We start from the raw sequence: 11,666 nt of genomic DNA, 5'->3' as shown, positions 1-11,666 counted from the left end.
CTCCCGGCGCGGCCTCCGGGGCTGCCCGGCGCCTCAGCTCTGCGCTGTGGCGGGAGCCGCGGGCGAGTCGGGCCGGCAGGAGGCGTCCTGCGGCAGCAGGGAGGGAGGGAGGGACGAGGCGGGGGTGCCAGCGCTCCCGGAAACAGCGCCGGCCGGCGGCACAGCGGCGGCGGCTGCCGCGGTGGGAAGTCGCTTGCTGGTCCTGCGCCCTCGCCGGGGCGGGTTGGCGCGGCTGGCGGAATGGAAGCGGTGTCCCGCGAGGAGAAGCTCAACCCGCTGCGGGATGCCAACCTCTGCTCGCGGCTCTTCTTCTGGTGAGCGCCCGGTCTAAGGCAAGGGAGAAGGCGGCGGCGCCGTGCCGAGGCTTAGCGCCGCTCGCCTCGCCTCACTTTACCTCACCTGGTCGGTGGGCTGCGGGGCCCAGCCCGTGGGGACGGGGTGTATGTGCTGAGCTCAGGGTGAGGGCAGCGCGGGAGGGTCCGTGCGCCGCGGCGGCGGGCGGGGGGGATGGGAGGTGTCTGTCGGCGCTGGTAGTGCCGGCCGCCGGTAGTGACTGTGCAGTCGCGGCTCGGCGCCGGCGTGTCAGCCGTGCCGGCCGGGCACCCGCTCGCACGCAGGTGGCTTCTGGAGTGCGGCGAAGTCTCCTGAGGCGAAGCCGGCAGCCCGCGGCGGGCGGTAATCCCCGGCGGCGGTGCGGGGACAGCGCAGCCCTCGGCCTGCCCGCCTCGGGCGGCCCCGTCGCCCCGCTGGAGCACGTGTTCGATTCCCTGGGGAGCTGTGGGAGCGTCCTCCGCCGCTCCCCGCTTCCTTGCCCGTGTCCTCCCGGCCGGGTAGGGGGTGCAGGGCTGCTCCCTGGCCCTGCTCCTCTTCCCTGCTTTCATAACCGATCGCGACCAGGTATTGCTCATCTCGGCAGGGTTTGCTAATCTTGATTTCGGTGTGGGGCTTTCCCCCGTTTGAACGAGGTGGTTTCTGAGCTGAATAGCGGCGTGGGAGTTTCCCGATGTAAGGAATGGCGGGGCAGCAGCCTGACTGCTCCCATCCCCGATTCAGCTGCAGTCAGTCTGCTGCCTTGGCTCTGGGTAGGCTTGGGGCATAGCAGAGTGAAGGCAGGGTCTGCAGAAGTGGTCCACGAACTTCCGTGGGACCAAATGACTGATGGTCCAAAGTTAGTGCTTGTGCTCTTACTAGTGGAGGCCTTGGCATGGGTATGTATAATAACTCAGAGCAGTGAGGAATTAACAGCTCAACAGTGTAGTTGCTTAGAAATATAACTGGAAAAGAGGTGCAAAGTGAAATAGGAGAACTTCAAGCTTGTCTATTTTACCAGATCCTCTTTGGAAGAGACCAGTTACAGAGGTAGTGTTGATTCTGCATCACCTACTTCAGCCTGAGTCAGGGTCATGCTGTGTTCTGTGGTGGAGGAGGGAGAAGGAAGAGGTGCATGGCAGGTGGGGCTCTTTTTTTGGAAGCCTCTGAAACAGAAGTGAAAAACACTTTGATCCTGTAAGTAACTCAGAGCAGGTGCAGAAATCCCTTTTGAAAGGTAGGGAGATTTTAAAAGCCCTGAGAAATTTTAGCTAAATACATTTTCAGTTGTGAAGATGTCCTTAGAGGTACTCTGTGCAGAAAGAAAGGGGAAGAAAAGGAGGTTGTATGTTTGTGCAGAACTCTGTTTTCAGTATTCTGACTTACAGTTTCTTTTTTGATAGTGGGGTGACAGTGTTGGAAATAGCTTTGCTAGGAATCCCGGGCAGAATGGGAAGGGATGAACCTCAGCTGGCCATGTAGCGTTCCAGAGCTCCTTCTGTTCAGTACCCTTTCCTTTGCTGGAATCTTGCGGTGGTACTGGTAGTTTTGCCAGAAACAGCCCAGCTGGAAGTGAAAATGTAAGTGTGTGGTACTCATAGCTAGGTTTTGGACAGATCATATCGTCCTTTTTTAGTCCTTCTCTATCAGTCTGAATGTATCACAGTGAAGTGTTCAACAGCAACAACAAAGTACCTTAAATTTACCACTTTTTAGGTGGACACCTGAAAGGTTCCTTTTACTCCAGACATGTTTGTAGGTTCTCACTGCAAAGGGGAGGGTAGGTGGAAGTCTGTGCTTGCAGGATGACAGGCCTGCTGAAGTCCAGAGATTAACTGTGACTTCATGCTTTGCAGTCAAATGGTAGTCTATAACTTTAAGGCTTGTGCTTTGAAACAGGGTTTAGCGCGATATGAAAAGCTTTAAAATGCTCTGTGTACTGGTTTCAGGCTTTCACAGCTGTATAATTCACGAGAGTGGAAAAACCCTTTTAAAATCTCTTTTACCTGTGTTGCAAGTCATAATGAAAAATACCTGTATATCCTTGACGTTTACTAGCTGGAAAGCATTAGTATTTTCTTAGTGAAAGTTTCAGCTGAAATGTTGTCTTAAGTGGCTTAAATTGAGTAAGCAGAGGCTGTCACTTTTCTGCAGGTTAATACTGTTTTATATGAAATCAAGGAAGTATTAAAACACCCTGCATGACCTATAAATCTCACTTTAGGGGTGGCTTCAGGAATTGCTCTTCATTTCTCCAACATATATAGCATCTGACAGCTGTATGAGTACTGCTTTGGTGCTGCTTCATTTTAACTGCCGTCTCACACAGGATGTTCCAAAATGTTTTTTTCTGGAGAACTGGAAAAACAGTGCTTGAGGAGGGCTGGCCTGGGAGTAGCCACAACCACCATGTGGTTGCTCAAGTATGCCTGCTCTGCTCTTCCAAATCCCAGGTGCTGGCTGCTTGTTATTAATGAGGGTAGAATGTAGGGCATTGCAGGTAGCAAGGCAAGGGTTCTTCTTGCATTTATTTTATTTATATTCTGCTCCAAAAGTGCAGTTTCACCATTGTAAGGAAGCACACTCTCATTTGTTGCCAGTGGTGCAGAAGAAAAGCTAGAATTAATACCTGGCAGAAACAGGATCAAACTCACAGGGGAAAAGAAGTCATGTTTTCACTGAATTATAAAACGAAGGTAATGAGTGTGTAGGCTGAAGACACATTCTTCTCCCATTGTTCAAAGCTTGTCTTCTTGCTTTTGGGTTGTGACTTTGACAAGTATGAGCTTGATGAACATTAAATGCTCTAGTAGTACATTCATGGGAAAGAGGAGCATCTGGATTGTGTATGAATATTGTTATTTTTATAATGCATCCCTTGCGTAATATTAGTCTGCATGTCTCAAGAATAAAAAGCTATTTCTGACAGAAGTATGAAGATCAGGGCAGTCACAAAATATTCTTGTTTTCCCTGTATCTTGCTGAGTTGCCTGTATTAACGCAGGATTATCAAGCTCAGATTGTTGTTCTGGATGTTCCAGATGTGACTCTGAAGGTCAGTAGTTACTGTAATAAGTTCTCATGCTCACTAAACATCTTTAAGCTGGGGATGGTAGTTCAGTTATAAAGTTAGCAGAGCTGGGGTATATTTCTGGTTTACTTAATCTATATTTTGTTGTGGTTTTGGTTTGTTGGGTTTTTTTTTTTTTTTTTATATTTTACTTTTTTATTGCTGGCTCAGCTTGCTGGTAAGAATGAAGGCTTTGAAGGATGGATAGGAGGATTTTCTTTCTTTTTTAGGTATGTCCAAGAAAGAGAGAATTCAGTCCAGTGTTTTTCATGTTCAGACAGTTATTCTGTTGTAGAAAGTGTTTTGAGTGCAAAAAGCCTTATACTCCATACTTTGAGTTGAGAACAGCATTTTCACATGTTTTTTTTCTGCTGGGTATGGTGATGGGGAGTATTAACAACTGTACTAATAAATCAGTAATAAAAGAGTATCTTTTCTAAATATTAACACATCTTTGAGCTTACATGTTCATTAAGCAGCAGGTGTATTTTTATTTGCTTATAGCATTTGCTCCCTTGGGTTGTCAAAGGTATTCTAACCATACAGCAGTTGAATTTTTATGCGCTCTGTTGTTCAGGCATCAAGTCCACTTCAGTGGAGAGTTACAAAACATGGGCTGTGATTAAAGTTTTAGAAGACTTTTGGCCTGTTAATAACATGAGAAGGAGGGCAAGCTGGTACACCCTGGAAAGGGTATCTGGTGGTTTTGCTCAGAAAAAGAAAAGAAATTAAAGTCCTGCTAAATTTCATACATTATAATTTGTTATTAATAATAATTACTTCCCCATCACAGACTTGCTGTGACTATAACATGTTCTTGGCTCCTTTGGAGCACTGAATGCTATTAGCATCCTGAAGCTGGGTGCATTTTACATCATTGCTTGACACGTGGCAACTGCCATTAAAATAGCTGCGTTAAAACATGAACTGAAAACTTGCCCCAAGGCATCTGTGCAGTTAATGATCCCAAGGAAGAAATGATTAGTTTATCATTACCTGTTGGTGTCTGACAGCATTGTTCTTGGCTTACTAAGCGTGTACTTTAGGGAAAATGACAAAACCACTAAGTCTTCTTCACATCTCTGACTTGGAGCGTAGTGAGAGAAGAGTGAAAAAAATCTTTACCTTGGGATTGAAATGTGGACAGAATGAGGTAAGCACAGGCATGCGAGTCCAAGGATTTTCAGTGATGACAGCACAGTATGTAGCTGTCTGACCAAATGCATTCATGTCGCATACCTCCTGTGTAGCAGAATAAATCTGCATGCTTTCCTTAACTTCTTCCTCCTCTCTCACCGTATAGTTTAGAACCAGAAGGGCCACTGACTGATTTAGCTGGGCTTCTGAGTAGGCCAAAGTATCACCTGCATTTTAATCCTGTAATGTTGCTCTCTACAAAAGCATGTCTTGCCTTGCACTGAATGAAGTTAGGGAGAGAATTCTTCATGTTGCTTGGAAGTTCCAGCCTGAGTCCAGCAGTGCCACCGTTAAAATTGTTCCGTGTGCCTTACTTTGTGAGTGACTAGATTTGCCTGTGAGGATTTTACATGTTCTTCAAGTAGCAAATGAATATCTCAGTAGCATCAGGCATTGCAATTTGCCATCCCACCAATTCCCTGAAATTGGTGATGGTGGTGACTCCGAACATATGCCACTGTGTAAAGATCTCTAAGGAAGCTAGATTTTACTTCATTTATTGACTTAGTGGTGCAGGACAATTGTGGTACGGTAAGAAACTCTAAAGAAATATGTAAGTATCTTCAGTATAGGTAAACAGAAACCACATTTTCAATACTTAAAGAATGAAATGGCACTTTTTCTCGATTTTTAGACTGAGGATCATCCATACAACTTTGTTTAAAGATAATGCCTTGTTTTTTCGTTTGTCAGATACTTAGTATCCTATAGTCAAATTTGAATCATTCAGTGTCTTGAACTACTGCATTTACTTGTAAGTTTTGCTTGTTTAATTGCAAGATAGCTATATTATGCAGAAGAAGATACTGTTGACAATCATTGTCAGGGAAGGTAAAATACGTGGGTAAAGAGTGCTAAATAGATTATATCATGTACAGCAAATGTGTATAAACTATCAGAATATTAGCACTTGCTATCTACAGTAAATATCTGTGCTCAGATACACAATCAGATGAACTGTTTTGAGTACAACCCCAAGCCTGTTTGCCTTTGGAATGCCCTAAATAAAGCATGTTGTAGCATTCAGGAGAAGATATGTCCCTCTTAATTCCTGCAAAACTTAAAAATTAGAAGTATGTTGTGCAGTGGGTTTTTTTTTTCCCCTTTTTTCCAGAAATCTTTTTTTGTCCCCACTTCTAGAAAATTCGTCAAGGCTGTAAGTAGAGTGGAGAGGGAGATAACACAGTTAGATTCTGGGAATAGAAGCTTAAAAAGACCAGTCATCTGGGTTTTGGGGGTTGTTTTTTTGTATCCCTGATACTAGACCACTTGTAATACCAGTGTGAATTCACAGGTGATTTTAAATCTTCCATTACTTGTCAGAAAGGAAGTTAATACAGAAATTGCTACCATTAGGTTTTAGTAGTTGTATTTTCTTTTAGATATTGAAATCAGAGACCATTATGCTGAACCAAACTTTCTGCTTAACACTGGTTTCAGGGTCTGAGCCTTGTTCTTATTGTTGGTTGTTGCTATTAAACATGTATGGAAGCTGTAACAGTTTTTATGTGCGTTTTTCAAATGATGAAGCAGCTGCCTACTCTGGCTAAGTTGTTTCAGTAGTATCTGCTTTTTTTCCTCTTTCCTTGCTCTGTACTTTTTCTTGCAATCTGGAACATCAGGAAGTAAATTAACATAATCAAGTATCTCATACCTGGCTGACGCAGGGTAGCTGAACAGCATGAAAATAGCCTGCAATAAATGCAGTTAAGTACCAATTGATTTACTGTCAGCACCAGAAAGTGGATGTTCAGCAACTTAGCTGCTTACGCTGTGCTGTGAAAAAGTGCCAGCTCAGAAGATGAGATGAAGCTTGAGTATCAAAGGTTAATACAGTCTGGCATTGCAACTGGAAGCCTGAAGGGTGTTTTTGAGTTAACATGGCTTTGAAGTAATTTCATTGTATTCCTATTTTTTTCTTACTGTAAGCAATGAGAAAATCTACTGTTTAAGCTGCAGTAAGCCAGGGACGGAAGTTGCAACAAAAACACCAATTGAGAAACATGTCAAAAAATACCAGAACTAACTCTGTTTGTTAATTGTAGGTGACTGTGTTGATAAGGGACGTGGGAAAAGGCAGCTTACTGAAGAGAATGAGTGAGCCTGTGAAAAACAGATAGGTTTAAAAAAAATAATGACATGATGATTACAAACTATTGCAGTGATAATTATGAATTTTTGCAAAATAACACTGGAGACTGTCAGTGTATGTCCTTCTGTCTCTACATCCCATCCCAGCAGTGCTCCTGTGGACTGAAAGCAAGTACACAGCAGTGTTGGATTTGCACTGCTGATGTAGAAATTCAGCTCACAAAGGTAGGTGATGAGCAGTACAACAAAGCAGGTGGACAGCTGAAGTAAGCTTTGGAGGATAATCAATATGGATTTATAATCAAAAGTTACCATGAGGAAACCCCATTTATTTAAAAAAAAAACCAAAAACCCCAAACCAGCAAACAAGCTCCAAAGCAGGTGATGAAAGAGAATGAAATACATGTTACTCTGCAGATTAGTAGTTGAAGTAGTGCTTCCAAGCTGCTTAGAGAAATGAAATCCCAGTAGAGGAATTTGAGTAAAGAAAGACTCTCCTGTGCAACTGTTGAAAATAACTGCAGATTGAATGTAAACAGATGATGCTTGTAATGTAATGCACAAATAGGCTTAAGAGGGATGGGGAAAATGGTGTTCTTAAGCCACTTCCTTAATGAATTAGTTGATGAGAGTATAAAAGATGGGGCTTTGGCTGGGTGCTGTAAAATTACCCAGAAGTTAAACTTCTGCCTACAATTACAAATAAAGAAGGACAAAATAAAAGATTTTTCTAACTAGAAAAGCAGCCCATGTAGATTGATTTTTTTCTGACTTGGCTTGTGGTAAAGCAAAGGCTTTTGGGAAACTGATAAGAGCAACTTTTTGCACTTATGCAGAGGAAGGTACTGAAATGTGTATGTGACTGACTATGGTGATACTATTGTGTGGCTGGTCAGGGCAATGGAATCTGATGGGTGTCTGTCTGCCCGACAAACACATCCTTTGATCTTGGGGTTTTCTTTTATTTGTGTCAGCTTTGTAACGTAATTCCAAATTTGTAATGTAATTCCAAATGCGTCTTGGCTCATGTTCTGTGACAAACTTTCTCAGTTCATGAAGAACTTGCAATATATGCCTGCATTTCTGGAAAGCTCTGCAAGTCTGCTCCGCAGTGCAAGAATGGTACTTTTTTGAGCATTTGCAAGCAGGATATGATATAAATCCCGAGGTGCAGCAGGTTCTGTCCCTGGGTTAATGAACCAGTTCAGCTGGACACTGCTTTTAGTTTAATGAACTTAAGTGTAATATATTTTGGCTGAAAAGAAATTATTTCGGGATACTAGGAAACCTGATTTCAAAGTTTTCTCATTTAGGAAGTTGTATTTCATGTATGAAACAGAGTAGCGTGACTGTCCTGATTGCGTAATGACTGTGCCTTTCGGGTAGGGCCTGAGTCTCTCACACGCTATCTCTGTGAAGAAGGGGATGACTTGAGATCTCCCCTTGATGTCTCATTTCTCTTACAAGGGTATGGAAACACTGAGCTTTTTCTGAAGATCTTAGAGTGGTTCTGAAATTCTTTTGGAGTTGCTCTAATTGCAGCTGCTAAAAAATTGCACTTTCCCGAACAACTATGTAAATTGTGGCTGGTTGACTGAGTTGTAATATTACAGGGTGTGTAATCCAGGAGTAGGGAACTGCAGGAAGTGAATGTTTATATTGTGGTCTTTGTGTATCTGCTGGTTCAGAAATGAATCACTTTCCTTTTTTATCAGTGCCCAAGGTACTGCTGTAAAGGTGAAAAGCTTTCTGGGGTCAGAGCAGTGAGTTTTGGCTATCTCTTGGGTTTGCACCAGGTTACAGGGGGATTTTTTAAATTTGTTTTTTAATCTGTCCCTAGTGACATCAGTATTCTGGCAGTAGCAGGGACTAATTCTGGGCTTCTTTCCAGACTGATGTCTTTGATCAGCTAATCATCTTGATAGAACAGAGGCATTCCCAGTAGAACAGAAGGTACTGGGGATTCTTCCAGATACTCAGATTTTTATGTGTAGCTTGTGCTAGGAAAAATTTGGGCTAAGCTCTTTGAAAAGCATCATGTGAACCCTGTGTTTTGGAAGAGTGTCTAAAATGAGGTGATGTGTAAAGAACCAAATAATCATGCAGAATTCTTAGCAAACAGGAAGATACGTGGGAAAAGAGAAGACAGTGGCTAATGGGTCCCATTTTTATTTGAGTTGAGCAGCTTCTTCAAAGGGAAATACGGAAATGTGGTACTGAGGTGTGAGTCTTTCCACCCTGTTGTTTTTCTTCAGGCAACAGATTGCTAGCAAGTCTATTTTATACCCTATATATATATATATACCCTATATACTATAAGAGTAGTTTGCATCACTGTCAATATGTTCCCTCAATTTCTCCAGGTCATCTTTAATTTTGTTTATTGTTTTAGCTTTTTTATTAAAGAATAATGCAGCTTGCACAGGTTTTGTGTTCATAGCAAATTCTAATTTTCATGTGGGCTTCCTCCCCCACCTTCCCCCTTGAAGAAATCGGTGTTATCTGATGTCTGTTTGGACAAAAGACCACTCTAACAAGTAGTCTTACTTCATGGGTAAGTTTAGGTTTCAGGGATGTTCTTTATGTAGTCCATTGTGTTACTTGCCAGCTTCCTTTAACAGTCCTCTTACAGCACTCTTTAATTTAACTGAGCCTTCAGGCAAGAGAAGGGCTTGGTTAGTTTGCTTGTTAGGAGTGTGTGACTCCAGTAACAGCAGGCTGTGTGAAATAGGTTGGTCTCAATTCTGCTCTAAGTGCAGAGAATTCCACTGGGTGTAATCTAGATGTAGCATCCTGGTGGAAATTACTCACTTTAATGACTGAATATGAACATTTGCTAAGTCTTCCGTCTGAAAGCGGACCTACTGGTGTGAAGTTCAGCGTGCATCAGTGAGATGTGAAACTTGAACTGCTCTTGCTGTACAAAGAATTTGCAATGGACAAATAGAAGACCTCATTCTTGGGCTAAAAGTTCTTCAAGGATTAAGTGCAATTTCAAAAGAAAACTTTTTAAACACCTTCTAAAGATCTTCAAGTATAGTCTACAGTAATACAACATGCTGTTAAAATCTTTTGTATTCTCAAGACCTCCATAACAGTAGTACATCTTGAAGATGGGTGTTTTGGGGGAGAGTAGTCAGAAAGCTCAACAATGGGTGGTTATTCTTGGTTCTTTTTGATCCCCCCCCCAACCCTGCAGAAATGTGGACTTCTGCTGAGTCTTTGCCATGTTGTCCATTATAATAAATGAGTCACAAAATTAATTACTATGGTTTTCTGCATACTCTACATTCTTTTCCTTCTTTAATGTTAACATAGGGCTTATAGTGCAATGTAATACTGTTTTCAAAATTATGGATTAAACTAACAGAAAAACGTGAGAAGCCTTGAATTTGCACTAGGTCTCAGTGGAATTAATAGCCTGAAAACCTTCAGATTTTTGGCAGTTTTTACCCTGCACTATTATCTCCATCTGCTACTTCATTTGGAAAATCAGTCTCATGGTATGTACAGTGCTTGATTGGTGTGGAGATGAGGGGACAGAAGGGATTTGGTACAAATTGTAAGAACTCAATGGAGGTGGGTATATCATCAGTAAGTATTTTAGAGAGTCAAGGCCAAAGGATAAATTAGATTATTCTAGGAATTCTGTAGACTTGAGACCATTCAGTTGTCTTTCACCTGGTTGCTTTGCACATGAACTACACTATGGCTGTGGTCTGCACCTTCTGCTGCTGTTGACTGCAGTGCTGTTTAAAACTGGTATTAGGAGCAGTTGCTCTCAACAGAAGCATTGTTCCTCCTGTGGCTCGGTTGTGGTTTTTTGAAAAGTGAAAGTAAAGGAATGGTGTTCTACAGACTAACATTAAGAGCATTGTTTTGTTTATTCAAAGTGTATGCTAAAATATATTTTTAATTGTCTTTTATTCTCCTCTGTGCATTCTCTTACGTGCCGGTAATGGACAGCACTGTTCAGCACTGGTGAGGCCGCACAGTTCTGGGCTCCCCAGTGCGAGAGAGACATGGGCATACTTGAGAGAGTCAGAGCATGATGCAGGGGCTAGAGCATCTCTCCTATGAGGAAAGGCTAGGAGAACTGGGACTGTTCAGCTTGGAGAAGAGAAGGGTCAGGGGGATCTCATCAATGTATTTAAATACCTGAAGGAAGAGTGCAAGGTGGGCAGAGGAAGGCTCTTTTCAGTAGTGCCCTGTGGCTGGTCAAGAGGCAGTGAGTTCAAGCTGAAACACAGGAGGTTCCCTCTGAACATCAGGAAATACTTTTCACTGTGAATGTGAACGAGCATTGGCACAGGTTGCCGAGGGAGGTTGTAGAGCCTCCATCCTTGGTCATACTCAAAAGCTGCCTGGACATGGTCCTGGGCAGCCAGCTCTAGGTGGCCCTGCTTGAGCAGGGGGGTTAGACCACATGAGTTAGAGAGGCCCGTTCTAACCAATCCCAGCCATTTTGTGATTCTGTAATAAATATTTATGCTCCTTGTTAAATGTCAGAATGATTTTTGCTTTCACCACCTTGGCAACAGTAGCTGGTGGAATCTCGTAACCATTTCCATAGATGTGAGAAGGATTTATGCCTTTATTTTCCCGAAGGAACTGCCTCATCCTGATTCTCATGGTAAAGGATTTGGGGAAGAGAACTTGTTCTGTGTTCTTCTCTGTCAGACAGACCTGTGACTTGTTTATGGAGTAACTCTTTAATGTTGATATTGCAAGAGGAGGAACACTTGGTATCAGCCATGTGAGTCAACTGAAGTCTGTAGATCTTTCCCATAACTGTCTGTCCTGGAGCACACAGGGTGTCTCTTGTCCAGCAGGCAGAAATTGTTTAATGGCCTTGAGGTTATTTGCATCGTGTCTACTTTTTACCTGTGGTTGGCTGCAAGAACTGTGGCTGAAGTAGTATTTCAGTGGAGCATAGTCATTGTGTCAAACCAGGCAGAAGCTCTTCTGCTGGTTGGAGCAATTGATCTTTGAGAGACTT

At 42.9% G+C, this 11,666-nt stretch overlaps 1 protein-coding gene across 5 annotated transcripts in view; it reads left to right on the top strand.

Moving 5' to 3' along the window:
* Window positions 1-120: 120 nt before the first annotated feature.
* ABCC4 (ATP binding cassette subfamily C member 4 (PEL blood group)) overlaps window positions 121-11,666 on the top strand; it is a 154,481-nt gene continuing 142,935 nt past the window's right edge. For 4 of the 5 annotated variants that reach the window (XM_062624594.1, XM_062624598.1, XM_062624599.1 and 1 more), the window contains exon 1: window positions 121-314. In XM_062624594.1, coding sequence (XP_062480578.1) covers window positions 241-314 — 74 coding nt within the window. In that variant the 5' untranslated portion in view covers window positions 121-240. Of the gene's footprint in view, window positions 315-803; window positions 898-11,666 lie in introns of those variants that run through there. The other variant, XM_062624596.1, reaches the window with a different exon arrangement.

Source organism: Pezoporus occidentalis, unplaced genomic scaffold (genome assembly GCF_034315485.1).
Source record: "Pezoporus occidentalis ecotype Australia unplaced genomic scaffold, CSIRO_AGI_Poc_V1 ctg27, whole genome shotgun sequence".
NCBI lineage: Eukaryota > Metazoa > Chordata > Aves > Psittaciformes > Psittacidae > Pezoporus > Pezoporus occidentalis.
This window is presented reverse-complemented; position numbering and strand designations above follow the sequence as displayed.